Source organism: Salmo salar, chromosome ssa12 (genome assembly GCF_905237065.1).
Source record: "Salmo salar chromosome ssa12, Ssal_v3.1, whole genome shotgun sequence".
NCBI classification, from domain to species: Eukaryota; Metazoa; Chordata; class Actinopteri; order Salmoniformes; family Salmonidae; genus Salmo; species Salmo salar.
In genome coordinates this window covers 76,088,270-76,107,567 of record NC_059453.1, presented here as the reverse complement: position 1 = coordinate 76,107,567, position 19,298 = coordinate 76,088,270, and the positions used below count along the sequence as shown (strand labels likewise).

General features: G+C 45.1%; 1 protein-coding gene across 1 annotated transcript in view; it reads left to right on the top strand.

Moving 5' to 3' along the window:
- The window catches only part of suclg2 (succinate-CoA ligase GDP-forming subunit beta), a 131,149-nt gene extending 111,924 nt beyond the window's left edge, over positions 1–19,225 (top strand). Inside the window, exons 10-11 of the mRNA XM_014133406.2 lie at positions 10,007–10,127; positions 17,851–19,225. Of these exons, the coding sequence (XP_013988881.1) occupies positions 10,007–10,127; positions 17,851–17,966 (237 nt within the window). The 3' untranslated portion in view covers positions 17,967–19,225. The remainder of the gene's footprint in view (positions 1–10,006; positions 10,128–17,850) is intronic.
- Positions 19,226–19,298: the final 73 nt, after the last annotated feature.

Genomic DNA, 19,298 nt, shown 5'->3' with positions numbered 1-19,298 from the left:
TGTGGGTGCATGCCTGAACAGTCTGAAGGTTAGGTTGCTAATATATCCAGACCTGTTGTTTGTCCACCCACTGATTTGACTGTCTTTGGCTGAGGCATGCATGCCTGTCTGTCTGCCTGGCTGCTTCAGTGCTGTGGGTTAAAACGCCAAGTTGTTTACCCATTAGCAAATGCACTTCTCTAAAGAAAAGTGGTGTGTCTATGCAAGCAGAGTGATAAAAAGAAGTTGGAGATGATTTGCCTTGCAAAACAACCCAGCTGCCATTTATATGGCTCATTGTCTCCCAAGATCAGGTGCAATCTGAACTGGAATCATTTGGATAATTGACCTTCTGTGTGAATACATTAGAATAAATTAAAATTTGATTGGCCATGTAGCATTATGAACAAAGTAGGAATATTGGTCTGTTATATTCAGCGCTGGTTTGTTGTGCTAGGTCTCAGAGGTGATTATGTATGCCATTCCCTGCTATTATGCATTCCTTCATTTTAATAAAGTAATTCTCGCTCGGAGCTGAGTTGAGCAGAGCACCACTTTGCTGGCTGAGCTCTGCAATGATTGAAAGGAGAAATATCTGAGGATTGTGTATAGTAATCACTGTTCACATTTAACAATGTCTGTGCGTGTACTATGTGTATGTGTCTGATAGTTTGAGGGGTTTGGATGTGTGTGTGGCTGTCTGTGTGTGTGTTCCTTTCCAGTCTAATCTTAACAGCGCTCACACTCTACCCTCAAACAGTAGTGCTTTGAATGGAGCGATACTGTGTGCCTGTATGCACACGTGGCCCTGCATATCTCTGTTGGCCCCTTCCCATCCCTTACTGATCGACAGCCATTAACCCTTGCTGAAAGGGTTGAGGAATATTTATGTCTGCCTGTCAGCGGTGACATGCGGCCCTCGGGATGAATAATATGCCTGCTGTACAGTCTCTGCCTTTATCACAGCACCATGGCAGTTACATCGTGTGTGTGTGTATGTGTGTGAACATGCACAAGATCCTGAGGTGAGCAGCGGGAAATGAGTTCTACATCCCTGACTGACATCTGACAATGTCCCCTGCCAGTACTGGTCTCTGTGCTCCGTTCTCTCTCCTGTACAGTCTGCCTGCTGCCAGTCTCCATCTTTCATTGCCTTGTCTTTCTGTCATCTCATCCCCCTGTTGCTCACTCTTGTCCTCTTACCTGACCTTTTTTCGGTCAAGATTTGACCTCAGATGTGTTTTCCACCTATTCTCTGTCTCACTACTCTTCTCATACTTGGCAAACTTGAGCCCGTTTTTCTCTTTCACACTAGATTGCTTGCATTCTCCTTCTTTAGGACCACGTATTGACAGTAGATAGATTTCCCATGAAACCATTCTAGTGTCAAATTACTAAATCTCCAGACTGGATTACTGATGGTAAATTGGACTTTTGCTTTAGAGCCCTTTTTGTTGTGGACTTTTTTTTCTGCTCTCCCATCTGATTAAAAAACTATCGGTGGCAAACGCTGAGGGACATGACCAAGTGCAGGGTCGTTCGACAGACAGACGGCTCCATCAGATATGCCTCTGTGTTTTAATAGTCACTTCAAACTCAACAACAAAGACATGATCCAACACAGTGCACGCCGCCATCTCCATAAAAATGGGATAGGTGAAGTGCACTACAAAGTGCAATTCAGTCTTTTCCAAAGTCGGGTTCCAAACTCGATGAGGCCCCCAGGGCTCCTGGTGAGCACTCGGTGCCTGGTAGCATAGAGAGAATATGAATGATGTGACCTGGGGAACAGCAATGGGATGGGAGAAAGCTCTGATCAGAGGCTGGGGCTGTTGGTTCAGTCAGGGTAGGATGGATGGGGTGCAGAGGTACGTGTGTGAGCATGGAGGCCAGCAGCTTGCAGACATGAGCACAAATTGGAATTGGTTTATTTGGTTTTTCTAACACTGACTCAACGAGAAACTTAATGAGACAATCCAATGCCATCAGGAGTTTTTATTCCACTTCTGTAGATCAGGCTGTCTACATTAAACAGCCCCTATTGTGTCAATAGATGAAATGCCATTGTTAATGCCATGCTTTACATTTAACTTCGCCTTGATGTCTGTCCCCTACCACAACCTTCAGAAAACTGTCTCTTGTCTGTACGCTGTAAACTGATAGAGCACTTGGTAGTTTAGTGCCATGTACTTTACTCAATGACTGAAGGATTCAACAAGTGAAATAAAAATATGAATGCATTAGGTTTTATAACATTATACAACTAGTTTGAGTGTGTGTGGGTCTGTGTGTATGAGTGGTTTGGTGTCTTTTAAACTTGTGGTTAGTCTCTTGGTAGTTGCTTTGTCTCGGCCATATTGGCGAGTGTGTTGAAAAGTGTCTGAGTGATAGGACGACTTGGGAGATGGGTTCACTGAGAGCCAGCTGTCACAGTTTTCAACACCTCTGCTCTCTCACGAGAGATGGACCTTGAGGCGGAAATGACTGGCTCCAGTATCAATTCACAGGGACACTGTTGTCCCCCCCGTCCCCTGCATCTTCGCCTGTGCCTCCCCTGGCTTGCTGCAAACCCATTTCTACCTTGATTGGTTTCTTTTCTTCAGCGTAGAGGGGAGTGTGCTGGCCAGTCACGTGGCAACAGGGCCTGAGGAACAGAAGGACATGGCTATCTTCAGATCTCACAGCATAGAGAGCTTTTCAGGACAGCTGGATGTGTCAGGAGATGGAGAGAGAGAAGGACGTATAGGATAGGGCATTGTGTTTCAGAGTGGGTTGGTTTGTGCTATGTCACTGTTAGGTCATTTCAGGGCTCAACAAAGTGTTGACATTCATGTTTCTTGATACCTAGTGAAGACCAATGCAATGAATGGTTTCTGGATTTGTCATGATATATGGACAGTCACCTACCTGGTGCTTGGGTGTTCCAGGAAAATAACTTGTGTATTCCAGGAAAATAACTTGTGTATTCCAGGAAAATAACTTGGGTATTCCAGGAAAATAACTTGGGTGTTCCAGGAAAATAACTTGGGTGTTCCAGGAAAATAACTTGGGTATTCCAGGAAAATAACTTGGGTGTTCCAGGAAAATAACTTGGTGTTCCAGGAAAATAACTTGGGTGTTCCAGGAAAATAACTTGGGTGTTCCAGGAAAATAACTTGGGTGTTCCAGGAAAATAACTTGGGTGTTCCAGGAAAATAACTTGGGTGTTCCAGGAAAATAACTTGGGTGTTCCAGGAAAATAACTTGGGTGTTCCAGGAAAATAACTTGGGTATTCCAGGAAAATAACTTGGGTGTTCCAGGAAAATAACTTGGGTATTCCAGGAAAAGGACATGGATTTGGAAGAAACGAGAGAATGGTCTTTGATACAGAATCATACTAATTCTACAGCTATTTTTATAGCTACATTTTCTATACTTTCACATACAAATATCTTCCAAATGACATTTGCACACACATTTGTTTATCTAAAGCTTTACTAAGAGGGACAATGTTTGCAGTAAAGCCGCAGCAAAGCCTGTGTAAAGACTCAGTAAAGCCATATTTCTCTGTGTCGGTAGAGAAGCGTCTCCCGTCCATTGATCACGAAGGTAGCCGTCAGTCACTGAGGGTTTCTTAAAATGAAGTGAAACTTTAGATGGCGGTGTCAAGATGTGTTTGTGAGCAGGCTTTCTTGACATAATGCTTCATCTCTTTCACTTTGGGCGAGGAGGAGCTGTCATGCTTCAACAGCCTGGATAATTATTTCCCTCTTATCCCCCTCGCCAGGCCCAATCCCAGCCTTCAATAGGATCCAGGGCCTGCACTGCACCACGATATGTATACCCCCGCATCTCTATCTCTCTCTATCTCTGTCTGTCTCTCGCTCTCTCTCGCTCTCTGTAGAGTAGCACACCAGAGGGAATGGATTTGCAGAGAGGAAAATAGCCCTTAGATTTAATAAGATGGTGCCAAAAGAGAAAGCCAGGAGGAGGATACAAAAACTACAATCAAATGGACTGTCTTATTGTCCAGGCCAAGTGTTCTGTTTGTTACACTATACACAAACGTACATATGCTATTTAATATCCATGCTGTGCATGTGTGTTGTATGACTGACCACATTTGTGTTTTTTGTCCTCAGAAGTGACAAGTCATTTTGAGGTGGGTTCAATCGGTTATTTGTTTTCGGGATAAACTGGGAGCTCCATTGATGTAGTGAGGAGGAGTTCTGCTTTATATGGTGATTGCTTCACCTGGTCCTCCAATAGGCTAAGTGGAGCTTTCAAACTATTCCTCTCACCTACCTGTGGGAAGGTGGTGGGGACCTAAATAGAACTGGGCCCAATACGACAGCTGAACTGCTGATTCATGGTAGATCATTAGTGCCTGTAGGCCCTGTCTTCATTTGGAAAGGCTGCATGTTAACCTTTGGCCCCTGTTTTGGGTGGTGCAGCCCGGTGGACCAGCAGGCCTGTCAGAGAAGGCTGCTGCCACCAGATAAAGCAGAACAATGCCCTTAATAGGCCACAGAGAGACCAAGGATTTCCAGATGTTTCTGGACTATTTGCTAGGCTACAACAAAAGATATGTGTTTCCTGTGACAGATTAGCAGTGGTCAGCAGGGGTACACTGCTGTTAGTGTGAAGCACAGTGCTAAATGTGTGTGGGAGTGATAATTCAGCAGTACACACTTACCACAGGGATGCTGGCAGCAGACAGAGGAAATGCAATGCTGGATGGCTGGTTAGTTAAAATGAGTGGAATAAAATCACTTTTTAGGTGTTGACAGGTCTATAGGGGAGAAATATTATGGTTTCTCCTCATGTCCATTTTGTAGGTATCATGGGTTGATTTGGGGCTGGACAAATTGACTTGTGGGGTTATAATGTTGTGTATATACCAGTCAGTGATATGACATTCATCCTCATATTGTGTTGAACATGAGGCATAGGCATAAAATATGAATGTGTTTTATAAAATGCATTGACACTGGGGATTTGCAGTTCCTCTGTCAGCGTAGAGTCTACAAGGCTACATTTCATCCTGTCTTAAATGCAGTTAGCCGGCTGGATAATGGAGGCTGAAAAGCCTGTTTCTACTGTGAAGCTCTTTCGCAGTTTGATGTGAAAGAGCCTTGATGGTATTGGAGCGGAGGCTGCTATGATCCTATTATGTGAAGTTTGAATCATTCACTGGGCCAGGTAGAACTCCTCATACGTTAAAGGCACAAAGGTTCTCAAAGGATCCTGGTACAATATACTTTATTCCTTTATGCTCTGCTGCAAATAAATAAATAGCCTATAGCCTATATTTATCCTAGCTCAAATGATGAGGCTACTGTATCACGGGGCAATTGGAGAATAGTTTAATGTATGGTATTGAATTGCATCAGAGTGGATTTGAATTGATCTTAGTGTGATTTTGGGTTGGTCAGAGTTTGAGTCCGAGCTCGAATCGACTGGATCACATGTAAGATTGACTTTTGAATGGAGAAGGAATTGAAGCAAAGGGATTGACCCCAACATTCTTCTCTGCTATGAATCAGTGTGACATTTAAAGAGCCAGGTCTACGGTGGAGAGGCTCTGTGGTTCTACTGCAGCTCAACGTCTCTAAAGACAGTACAGTATGTAGCCAGTATGTGGCTGCCGTGCATCATCCAGGTGCAACACATTGGTGACGGAGGTGACACGTTACACAGTATAAAGGTCATTGAAGCCTGATGTGAATAACATATTTACAAAGAGCTTTCTGAATGTGGTGTTGTCTTCATCCATTTCCTGAACACTGAGCATACAAGGAACTTAGAGTGTGTTTTAGACCTCTGCTCATGGTGGTGCTGTGTGACAGCAGGTGGTTGATCACGTGTGCCTAGTCTTAACTCTGTAACGATAGATTTTTGGTTTGAAATCTCTACATTGGAATCATGGCTAGTGATCACACTTAACCAAACATGTCTGAAATATTGTGTTGCAACTGTTAAAAGCCTGTTTGGTGAAAGGTGATGTTTTGTACATGGGCTAGGGGGCTGCTCTGTTTAACATGTTTTTGAATGACAAAACTCCACTGAAGTGAAGCCAAGTATTTTTCATCCATATTTCTATAAACTGCTTTTACTTGCATGCGGGCATACATAAATCATGTCTCATGTATCATTTATATACATAGATGTTAATAGGACACTCATGAATGGAAGAAATATGGTGCTACTGAATAGAGCTGGGATTGAAAAATGTGCTGCTGATGGCAACAGAATAGGGCTTGTACTGAGCTTCAGAACCAGCGTCTTAATATTTATTGCCCCCCAGTGGTGAGGAGACTGAATAGCAGGACATTCACCAGTGTTACCCCGCGCATCCCTGTGTTGTGTTCTGTAAATCAGCCTCCAGCGCTGATGGGAAACTTCAATCACTCTGTGTGTCGCCAGAAACCCGGCAGAACCACACAGTGAAGGAAAGATTAATTGTGAGATGTGCTTGTCTTACTGAACATGATTTTTATTGAGTTTGATGATCCACAACAGTGCTGTTACAGTATGTACAGTAAATCACACCTGGGAGCCACCACGGTGGTCCACCAATCAGATCATGGGCATTGATTGGGCTTCCTTGAGTGACATTGTATAAAGTTTTACACGAGTGTAATATGTATGTTGATGTGTAGATATACCTTTCCTAGTGTGGTGTCCTTGGAGTATAGATAGTCTAATGATCTACAGGGAGAAATCAATGGCAGGGCTAAGGTTCAACAGAGCTTGGAGTATTGACAGATCTCACCACCAGAAGCCACAGCGACCTCTGCCTGTCTCTCTTTCTGTCTTTCTCCATCTATTACTCTCGCTCTTTTTCTAGCTTGCTATAACTCTCCCTTTCTTGTGCTCTCTCTTCTCACTCTCCTCTCACTCTCTCGCTCTCTCCTCTCAATCTCTCACTCTCCGCTCTCTCTCCTCTTGCTATCTCGCTCTCTCTCCTCTTGCTATCTCGCTCTCTCTCCTCTTGCTATCTCGCTCTCTCTCCTCTTGCTATCTCGCTCTCTCTCCTCTTGCTATCTCGCTCTCTCTCCTCTTGCTATCTCGCTCTCTCTCCTCTTGCTATCTCGCTCTCTCTCCTCTCGCTCTCTCTCCTCTTGCTATCTTGCTCTTGTTCTCTCTCCTCTTGCTATCTCTCTCTCGTTCTCTCTCCTCTTGCTATCTCGCTCTCATTCTCTCTCCTCTTGCTATCTCGCTCTCTCTCCTCTTGCTATCTCGCTCTCTCTCCTCTTGCTATCTCGCTCTCTCTCCTCTTGCTATCTCGCTCTCTCTCCTCTTGCTATCTCGCTCTCTCTCCTCTCGCTATCTCGCTCTCTCTCCTCTCGCTCTCTCTCCTCTTGCTATCTTGCTCTTGTTCTCTCTCCTCTTGCTATCTCTCTCTCGTTCTCTCTGCTCTTGCTTGCTCTCTCTCCTCTTGCTATCTTGCTCTTGTTCTCTCTCCTCTTGCTGTCTCTCTCGTTCTCTCTCTCTCTTGCTATCTCTCTCTCGTTCTCTCTCCTCTTGCTATCTCGCTCTCATTCTCTCTCCTCTTGCTATCTCGCTCTCTCTCCTCTTGCTATCTCGCTCTCTCTCCTCTTGCTATTGCACGCTTTCTCTTGCTATCGCACGGTCTCTCTCCTCATGCTATCACGCTCTCCTCTCGCGCGCTCTCCTCTTGCTATCGCGCTCTCTCCTTTTGCTATTGCGCTCTCTCTCCTCTTGCTATCGCGCTCTCTTCTTGCTATCACGCGCTTTCTCTTGCTATCGCACGGTCTCCCTCCTCATGCTATCATGCTCTCCTCTCGCGCGCTCTCCTCTTGCTATCGCACTCTCTCCTCTTGCTATCGCGCTCTCTCTCCTCTTGCTATCGCGCTCTCTCCTCTTGCTATCGCGCTCTCTCCTCTTGCTATCGCGCTCTCTCCTCTTGCTATCTCGCGATCTCTCCTCTTGCTATCTCGCGCTCTCTCCTCTTGCTATCTCGCTCTCTCTCCTCTTGCTATCGCGCTCTCTTCTCTTGCTATCGCGCTCTCTTCTCTTGCTATCGCGCTCTCTCTCCTCTTGCTATCGCGCTCTCTCTCCTCTTGCTATCGCGCTCTCTCTCCTCTTGCTATCGCGCTCTCTCTCCTCTTGCTATCGCGCTCTCTCCTCTTGCTATCGCGCTCTCTCTCCTCTCGCTATCGTGCTCTTTCTCCTCTCGCTCTCTTTACCTCTGTGATTTTGTCTGATTGTAATGCTGTAACTGGGCAGAGGCAGTGTCAGGATTAGACCAATCTGCTGTCTGTGCCTGGGGCGAGAGCTACCCAGGGCCAAGGGGAACACACACTCAAACCTCCAGGCTGTGGAGATAACATCTACCTTTAGAAAGGAACACTCAGGCCCTGCTTCAGATCTCACCTACAGTAGCAGGATGTAAGGCAGACAGTGAAATTGTTTTATGCAAGTCTGGACCAATGAGACTCTCTCTCACACCACCTCTCACTCACTATAGACAGAATGTTCTGTGGAGAAGCAATGTTGTCTGTGCGTGTGTAATGCATGTGTGTGTGTCTTTGGCATGGCTGTCCCTGTGTTATTGGTTATGGTACTGTCTCTAATAGTGTGGTATCAGTCACAGATGACAGTGATAAACAACACCTGAACCTGAGGACTGCTTCTCCTTGGAGACAGACAGCTGCTCCACATGAATATGGCTGTCTGACGAACACACACTAACACACATCGTGTAGTGAATATGAATATGGCTGTCTGACGAACACACACTAACACACACCGTGTAGTGAATATGAATATGGCTGTCTGACGAACACACACAAACACACACCGTGTAGTGTGTCCTCAAAGAGGACATATACAATGTCTGCCTTGAATCCAGGAAAAGCACACTCATCAAACGGCAATACAATTCTTGAACCAATATGTTGTATTCCAATGTTCAGTCTATACACTGGCTTTTTTTAGTTACATACGCAGATCTCAAGAATGTGGCTCAAGAAGAGTCTGTGAACATCATTAACACACACACACCATTCATTCAAGCCATTCACACACACAGTGGCTCTTACAGATTAGAGATTATAAACAAACATGCATGATTAATCCTCTGCTCACACTCAACTTGTCACACAACTGCCCTGAGTAATTACTGTTGTGTTTTGTTAGTGTAATTACCCTGCCTGGCCAGACATCACACTGTCTGCCCTGAGTAATTACTGTTGTGTTTTGTTAGTGTAATTACCCTACCTGGCCAGACATCACACTGTCTGCCCTGAGTAATTACTGTTGTGTTTTGTTAGTGTAATTACCCTACCTGGCCAGACATCACACAGTCTGCCCTGAGTAATTACTGTTGTGTTTTGTTAGTGTAATTACCCTGCCTGGCCAGACATCACACTGTCTGCCCTGAGTAATTACTGTTGTGTTTTGTTAGTGTAATTACCCTGCCTGGCCAGACATCACACTGTCTGCCCTGAGTAATTACTGTTGTGTTTTGTTAGTGTAATTACCCTACCTGGCCAGACATCACACCGTCTGCCCTGAGTAATTACTGTTGTGTTTTGTTAGTGTAAATACCCTACCTGGCCAGACATCACACTGTCTGCCCTGAGTAATTACTGTTGTGTTTTGTTAGTGTAAATACCCTACCTGGCCAGACATCACACCGTCTGCCCTGAGTAATTACTGTTGTGTTTTGTTAGTGTAAATACCCTACCTGGCCAGACATCACACCGTCTGCCCTGAGTAATTACTGTTGTGTTTTGTTAGTGTAAATACCCTACCTGGCCAGACATCACACCGTCTGCCCTGAGTAATTACTGTTGTGTTTTGTTAGTGTAAATACCCTACCTGGCCAGACATCACACTGTCTGCCCCAGGTTTACTGTTTTAGTCTTTTCTATCCCTCTATCACTTTACTGTAAACATTTTAGATATGGAGACATCAATATGTGTAAGACGAATTGTAGGTGTACAGCATAGGAGAACCCATTATAAGTTAGAACATTTCATAGGACTATAATAACCGTCCTGTCCTCCGGGCCACAGGTGGAGGCCATCCTGGTGAACATCTTCGGGGGCATCGTCAACTGTGCCATCATTGCCAACGGCATCACCAAGGCTTGCCGTGAGCTGGCGCTCAAAGTGCCCCTGGTTGTCAGGCTGGAAGGTGGGTACTGTACAGGTGGTACTACACCCACAGCTCTACACCCCTACCTACCATCAGTTTGACTAGTCTTTACACTCCCAGCCCACAGCTCTACACCTCTACCTACCATCAGTTTGACTAGTCTTTACACTCCCAGCCCACAGCTCTACACCCCTACCTATCATCAGTTTGACTAGTCTTTACACTCCCAGCCCACAGCTCTACACCCCTACCTACCATCAGTTTGACTAGTCTTTACACTCCCAGCCCACAGCTCTACACCCCTACCTACCATCAGTTTGACTAGTCTTTACACTCCCAGCCCACAGCTCTACACCCCTACCTACCATCAGTTTGACTAGTCTTTACACTCCCAGCCCACAGCTCTACACCCCTACCTACCATCAGTTTGACTAGTCTTTACACTCCCAGCCCACAGCTCTACACCCCTACCTACCATCAGTTTGACTAGTCTTTACACTCCCAGCCCACAGCTCTACACCCCTACCTACCATCAGTTTGACTAGTCTTTACACTCCCAGCCCACAGCTCTACACCCCTACCTACCATCAGTTTGACTAGTCTTTACACTCCCAGCCCACAGCTCTACACCCCTACCTACCATCAGTTTGACTAGTCTTTACACTCCCAGCCCACAGCTCTACACCCCTACCTACCATCAGTTTGACTAGTCTTTACACTCCCAGCCCACAGCTCTACACCCCTACCTACCATCAGTTTGACTAGTCTTTACACTCCCAGCCCACAGCTCTACACCCCTACCTACCATCAGTTTGACTAGTCTTTACACTCCCAGCCCACAGCTCTACACCCCTACCTACCATCAGTTTGACTAGTCTTTACACTCCCAGCCCACAGCTCTACACCTCTACCTACCATCAGTTTGACTAGTCTTTACACTCCCAGCCCACAGCTCTACACCCCTACCTACCATCAGTTTGACTAGTCTTTACACTCCCAGCCCACAGCTCTACACCCCTACCTACCATCAGTTTGACTAGTCTTTACACTCCCAGCCCACAGCTCTACACCTCTACCTACCATCAGTTTGACTAGTCTTTACACTCCCAGCCCACAGCTCTACACCTCTACCTACCATCAGTTTGACTAGTCTTTACACTCCCAGCCCACAGCTCTACACCTCTACCTACCATCAGTTTGACTAGTCTTTACACTCCCAGCCCACAGCTCTACACCCCTACCTACCATCAGTTTGACTAGTCTTTACACTCCCAGCCCACAGCTCTACACCCCTACCTACCATCAGTTTGACTAGTCTAAACACTCCCAGCCCACAGCTCTGTCTGTAGTCAACTCCTCCTTTCCTTGACTACTCCAGATCTCTGCTCCTTTGTGTCACATGCATAATTTCCTGCATTTCTTGCACCCTAGTACTTTCTATGAACTATCTGTTATTTTACGTCGGTCTCATTCGCTTTATCTTATTCTAGAATTCATTGCAGTAAGCTTCTCCCATTTTTAGTAAGTTAATTTAGAATTCCCTCATGATATCCAGTGTGGTCCTCTTACTGGCGAGGAAGACTAGCATTTCGCACGCTAGTCACATTCATTAGTGCTAGACGCTGTATCATACTATTGGAAAGCAAGACTGTTCTGAGGGCAGGTCTGCCGGTTTTGACTAACTGAAGTGATTTTTCGTAGCAGGTTTGGAGAATTAACGTGGCAGGTTAGTAGAATTAGGTTATGGTTAGGAAAAGGGTTAGCTAAAATTGTCCCCAACGCGACTGAAACATATCTAGCTACAACCAGGCCTGCCCTGAGAACAGTCTTAGTTTCCAGTAATGCGATGCTGCGTACTGGACGGCCAGAATAACAATGGATCTGATTGGGTCACCTCTCACCTGCGTATGCTAATGGCTGGTGTTGCACCTCCTGGGCGCAGTGCCGGGACCCAGCTGGTCACTAGGATAATTGTCAGGAAACAGCTGACTGGTGTTGTCCAGAGAAGGAGCAAGGGACTCTCTTCATTAGCCCACAGCACTCCATTTGTCCCTCTGGAGCCTCAGACTTTTAAGGTCAGCACTACTGTTTCTGGGACACAACCAAGCCAGTTACAATAAGGCAAGTCTGTAAATACTGCTACTAATAATAATAATTTATTCAACTTTTATAGTGCTTTTCATTAAATAAAATAATCTCAAAGTTCATTAAAAGCTAAACAAACAACACATTTAAATTGAGATGCTGATTGAATTTCTCTATTTGGCTTTGGATGAAAGGCTGGGAGTTGAGACAGTTTGGATTGGAAAGGCAGTGTAGCTTCGGCAAAGGGGAGAAACAAATAGAACAAATTGTTATTTACAATGAGGGCCTACCAAAAGGCCTCCTGCAGGGATGGGGGCTGGGATTAAAAACATAAACATTTCAATTAAAATATAGGACAAAACACAAATCATGACAAGAGACAACACTACATAAAGAGAGACTTAAGACAACAACATAGCATGGTAGCAAAACATGACAACACAGCATGGTAGCAACACAACATGACAACAACATGGTAGCAACACAACATGACAACACAGCATGGTAGCAACACAACATGACAACACAGCATGGTAGCAACACAACATGACAACAACATGGTAGCAACACAACATGACAACACAGCATGGTAGCAACACAACATGACAACACAGCATGGTAGCAACACAACATGACAACAACATGGTAGCAACACAACATGACAACAACATGGTAGCAACACAACATGACAACACAGCATGGTAGCAACACAACATGACAACAACATGGTAGCAACACAACATGACAACACAGCATGGTAGCAACACAACATGACAACACAGCATGGTAGCAACACAACATGACAACAACATGGTAGCAACACAACATGACAACACAGCATGGTAGCAACACAACATGACAACAACATGGTAGCAACACATGACAACACAGCATGGTAGCAACACAACATGACAACAACATGGTAGCAGCACAAAACATGGTACAAACATTATTGGGCACAGACAACAGCACAAAGGGCAAGAAGGTAGAGACAACAACACATCACGCGAAGCAGCCACAACTGTTAGTAAGAGTGTCCATGATTGAGTCTTTGAATGAAGAGATTGAGAAAAAACGGTCCATTTTGAGTGTTTGTTGCAGCTCGTTCCAGTCGCTAGCTGCAGCGAACTGAAAAGACGAGCGACCCAGGGATGTGTGCGGTTTGGGGACCTTTAACAGACTGGCTGGCAGAACGGGTGTTGTATGTGGTGGATGAAGGGCTGCAGTAGGTATCTCAGATAGGGGGGAGTGGGTCTTGCGTCGGGTATACAGAGATGACCAGTTTACAGAGGAGTATAGAGTGCAGTGATGTGTCCTATAAGAAGCATTGGTGGCAAATAAAACCCAGATAAACACTCCCTGTTGTTGGACACAGGGCTGAAAGAGGCAAATGATTGTGTTCAAATCCATAGCTGGGATTGACATCCCTGAATAGTGGAGGCAGCATGTTTAGTGTGATCGATACTGCTTTGATCACACACACGTGTTTGTATTCTGCCAATATTTTTTCATGGAAGACACAAAAAAAGAATGTTAATTTGCGGTTTCACTTTTCACAAACATGTCACAAATTGCCTCTGGCTCTCAAATTGGGGATTGGCTCAGAAGGTCATGGTGACCATTGGGTTGAATCAGAGTCCTCGTGGTGTTTAATCCTTGATTTAGCTGTGGTCATTACGGCTGGGGCATCATAGAGCGGGATTGGTCAGAATCAATCAGCCTAGCTAGCTGCCCTGACCACAGACCCCATAATGGCAGGCCGCTCTTCAAAAGGATCAGCCAGGATTAACTCTGCCACTTTTAATTGGAAAGTCTTTTTTCTGCATCCTTTGGCCACATGGGGGTTGGCTGTGACGACAGAGTACCACAAGATGTGGCGTTGGGAATTTGATGCCAGTGGTTGATGTTTTATTAATGGGCTGGCTTTCATTCATTGGACATTCGTTTATTGATGTACACTGCCTGGTTGTCAGGCTCTCCAATGCAGATAGTCATGCCTGATGTAAACACACACACACACGCACGCTAAATGTAAATGAGGAACTACTGCCCCTCTCAGAGACTCTGGCCACAGTGTGTGTGCGAATGTGCATGTCTTTGTGTATGCATGAGTCTGTGTGTGTGGATAAAAGTCCCTTAAACACACCACACGGTCTAGTGAAAAGGGATTATATTCCCTTCAGGCCATTCCACTGCTATTGATTTACACAGCCATTCCACTCCTGTCTGTCTTGTCTGTCTTGTCTGTCTTGTCTGTCTGTCTGTCTGTCCAGTCGGTCTCGTCTCGTCTGGTCACTCTGTCTGTCGGTCTGTCGGTCTGTCGGTCTGGTCTCGTCTCTGTCTGTCTGTCTGTCTGTCTGTCTGTCTGTCTGTCTGTCTGTCTGTCTGTCTGTCTGTCTGTCTGTCTGTCTGTCTGTCTGTCTGTCTGTCACTCTCTGTCTGTCACTCTCTGTCTGTCACTCTCTGTCTGTCACTCTCTGTCTGTCTGTTGGTCTCGTCTCTGTCACTCTCTGTCTGTCTGTCACTCTCTGTCTGTCTGTCACTCACTCTCTGTCTGTCACTCTCTGTCTGTCACTCTCTGTCTGTCACTCTCTGTCTGTCTGTTGGTCTCGTCTCTGTCACTCTCTGTCTGTCTGTCACTGTCTGTCTGTCTGTCACTCACTCTCTGTCACTCACTCTCTGTCACTCACTCTCTGTCTCTCACTCTCTGTCTGTCTGTCTGTCTGTCTGTCTGTCTGTCTGTCTGTCTGTCTGTCTGTCTGTCTGTCTGTCTGTCTGTCTGTCTGTCTGTCTGTCTCTCCGTCCGTCCGTCCGTCCGTCCGTCCGTCCGTCCGATGGAGGCCAGTCTCTCCTTAATAAAGGAGAATGTGGGGGATATAGACGTTTTCCGATGTAATTAGAAAGGACTAGTGGTTCTAGAGAGAGGTCGTCCTGACAGTATCATTCTAGCTTAAATAGAACCGTCTACTGCTGACTAGCTGCAGACCACACACACACACATCACTGACAGTATCATTACAGCCTTAATAAAGCCATCAGATGCTTTGGTCGGGCCATCACTGTCCAGCCGCGGACCACACACACACGCGCCACAACAGACACGCCTGTCACATGCCCATTACCACAGACGCATACATAAACTCTTACTCGCTTCTCTCCCTTTCTCTCTCTCTCACACACACTCTTAGACACTCAAACATGTACACTTGGGGAAGGAACTATAGTCTCTGAGTAATTAGAAGTATAAAGAGAGCAGGGGAGGTGCTCCCTCCTCCAGGTCCCAGGCTGTGGCAGTGTAGTTCCCTCAGCAGGACAGCCCTCCAGGGTACAATAGGCCCCTGCTACAGCCTAATTTACAATTATCACAATCTGCTATAAACTCGGGCAGGGCTGTCGGGGGCTCATGGTGCTTCTGGAGCCCGTGTAGCTCCGGCTCTGTCTCCGGAGGGAAGCTCCCACCCCAGAGATCCCAGTTGAAGGTACTGGACAGGACTAGTCATTATCACACAGACTGTATTAACACACTCCTTGTATTGTATAAGGAAGGTACTGGACAGGACTAGTCATTATCACACAGACTGTATTAACACACTCCTTGTATTGTATAAGGAAGGTACTGGACAGGACTAGTCATTATCACACAGACTGTATTAACACACTCCTTGTATTGTATAAGGAAGGTACTGGACAGGACTAGTCATTATCACACAGACTGTATTAACACACTCCTTGTATTGTATAAGGAAGGATGGATTGACCATGTATGTTCATTCAGTACACTGCAGTTATGTGTTGCATAGAGAGAACACAGTTCTTTATTCCACATAATAGAAATCCATTATATTCTGTATGATATATATGATGTCTGTCCTGGAATATATATATATATCAGCACCAATGTGAATGTACTTCCTCCTAGTAGTATAGTATAAAGTATCTCTTAAAGGGACATGCCTCTGCTGATGTTTTCTCTAGACCTGACTGTGAGGTCTCTGGCAGCACCTAGTGGCTGTAGGTGAAACTACACCTCCCGTACAGTATCAGTATGCTGGGCTGCTGCTGCTGCTGTAGACAGACAGACACTGCTCCCTGCCGCTCATTCTGGAACTGCACTCTGCTCACTGACACAAGCTCTCTCCACACACACCCTCCGCAATCACACATGCAGAGGCACTCACACACGCTCTGTGTTTGTTGAACCCAATGTGTGGTGAGATTTTTAGAAAGTCTGTTGGTGTTAGATCTAGGAGTTCCAGTTCCAGGAATCCCGACAGAGCTAGGAACTAAGTATTGTCCTTATACAATATTTGTCTATAATCTTTTCTGTAAAAAAATATTTGTATAGCAGCAGAGTGAAGGCCGTACAAAGATGAAAAGGAATGTTTCTTGTCTCAGATTGGATTTGTTTATTAGCTGATAACCTCTCCACGACCTCTACAGGAATATGATCTCTGTGATTTGTCAATCCAAATGAAGTTTGTTTCAGTGTATTGAGCCTCTGAGTGAAGGCAGTGCCCTTTTCCATATAGATTTAGCAGAGGACAGAGAAGATGCTGTTCAGTTAGAAGATGACTTTGGATCCCCTATCTGCTGTGTGTCTGCCCAATGCCTTCCCCTCCTCTAATTAGATTACACAATTGATTGCTTTGTGCAGAACTCAAGAAATGTGTTTAGAATGAGTTATTATCTCACCGGACAAAAGCGATGAAATATTAGGAGTTAAGTGGCGGCGGTAATATAATTCCTCATGAAACTGCTATTGATTAGAACATCCAGGCTCCTGAGATTTCACATATCATGCAATCTTAATTACACACCAGTCAGGAGAGTCGCGCCGACGTGCGCGCGCGTGCGCGACACACACACACACACACACACATCGTAGTGATGTGGAACACCTGCGTTATGTAAATTCCCTCCTCCCTGCAGTACCGTTCTCACCTGTGAAATCAGTGAATCAGTGAACAGCACATAGACAGCTGGGCTCTGTTGTTTCTGTGGGTTGGCTTTTTCTCTAAGGGAGAGCAGAGACAAGTTTGTGCGTAAGCTCTCACTATCCCACTCTTTCTTCCTATCTCTTTCTCGATCTAGCTCAACCTCTCCCCCATATCTCTCTCTTTTTCTGCCCCCCCCCCCTCCCTCTGTCTCTCTCTCTCTCTCTCCATCATTGCTCTCATGGTTAGTGCTGTGCTCTGAGGGAGCCAGTGTAGGCCTCAGAGCTGTATTGTCTCAGGGTGTCTCTGCATGGCTAGAGCTCCACTGGGGCATGATCAGATCAGCAGAGACCCCGCCAGCTGCCTGCCTGCCTCTCCTCTGACCTCCACTGCAGCCAATGGAACACAGTACACTCCCTCTGCCCTTTTCAAGACCACTGGCTTTCTCACTCCTTCACAGACACATCTGTTCTATTTCACCAATGGAAGTATGCCAGTCATCCATTCCTCCATCTCTTGGTGCACCTGTCATTGGGTTAAGTTCTCCTGTGTTCTGTGTCTTTTTAGTCAGTGGGGTGTAGCGGTGTGAGATGCAGCATACAACTTTCTCCTTCTACATCATAGACCATTCACTAACGGTGTGTGTGTGTGTGTGTGTGTGTGTGTGTGTGTGTGTGTGTGTGTGTGTGTGTGTGTGTGTGTGTGTGTGTGTGTGTGTGTGTGTGTGTGTGTGTGTGTTATAGGGACAAATGTGCAGGAGGCCAAGAGGATCTTGTCAGAGAGTGGACTGCCCATCGTAGCCGCCAATGACCTGGATGACGCTGCCAAGAAAGCTGTGGCCGCCATTACCAGGAAGTAGAGAGCCTCAGTCTTCCATAACACTGACCAGTCCTTTCCCCTCTCTGTTCTGAGCACCCTAATCCCCCTAGGGACCCCCTAACTCCACCCAAAACCAACCATGCTGGCTGCTGTTCCACAGCACAGGGCATGTACACCAACCCTTCAAATCTCAGTGCAAGAGGCGTCACTACAGTCCCTGGTTTGATTCCAGGCTGTATTACATCCAGTCGTGATTGGGAGTCTCATAGGGCGGCGCACAATTGGCCCAGCATCGTCCAGGTTTGGCCGGGGTAGGCCGTCATTGTAAATAAGAATTTATCCTTAACTGACTTGCCTAGTTAAATAAAAATAATAAAATATTCAGCCCATCGCTACCTTTCAACCTCCTGTGTTATCATGATTAACTGCAATATATCAGGTTGATTTATCATATAGCTTTTATCTAGTTTCTGATCATAAAGGTATATACTATATTTCTGTGTTTTGTTGGAATTTTTATGTTGGTGACTCTTTAATTGTGCATTCCATTTTGATAAAGCTGAGAAACTTAAATGTATTTCTTTAGCTATATGATTACCTTTTCAAAGAAGCAAGAATAACATTGTATAACATTGGCGTTATTGTTTTATCATGCCATAGTATCACAAAAGGAAAGACAAGGATTTTTAAAGTAAATGACATGTTCCAGACGCCTCTGTGAAATCATTAAAAAACATATCCCCTTATTCAGGAAATGCATAGTGGTGTGTAGCTAACTTGACACGCCTGGAGTATTAGAGAGCAGCGTTTAATGGATTTTGTTTTTGTGTAATTGTTTATGCGTTGTAGTAGGTGACCTCACTGTTTTGCCTTTGTTAAAATCCAGTTTATTGATGCCTTAATCAGAGGTCCTTAGTATGTGAAATCTCAACCTCACATGAGTATTACAGTATGTTTGAAACAACTCGTATGAAATGTAAAATGTTGTTGCCCTGTTAACTTTGTAATTCCATGTATGATTTTAAAGTAGGTCTACTACTTGAATCTATATAGCAGTATATAACTTTGATAAATCAGCTGTGCCTACTTGATGAGGGTAAAAACTGGTTTGTGAAGCCAACCAGCCAACACACTGTCCGTCACATGAATAATGCGTTAGATAGTTTAAATGAAATATTGTAATTAGCTTTTTTTTAAACATGAATGTATGTCGTTCAGTTGAGATTAGGTCAACTGTACAGTATGAATAATTGGAGAGATTAATAAAGGTGACTAAGAATTGTCTGTCTTCAGAAAGTATTCACATCCCTTGACTTTTTCCACATTTTGTTACAGCCTGAATTTAAAATGGATTCAATTTAGATTTTTGCTC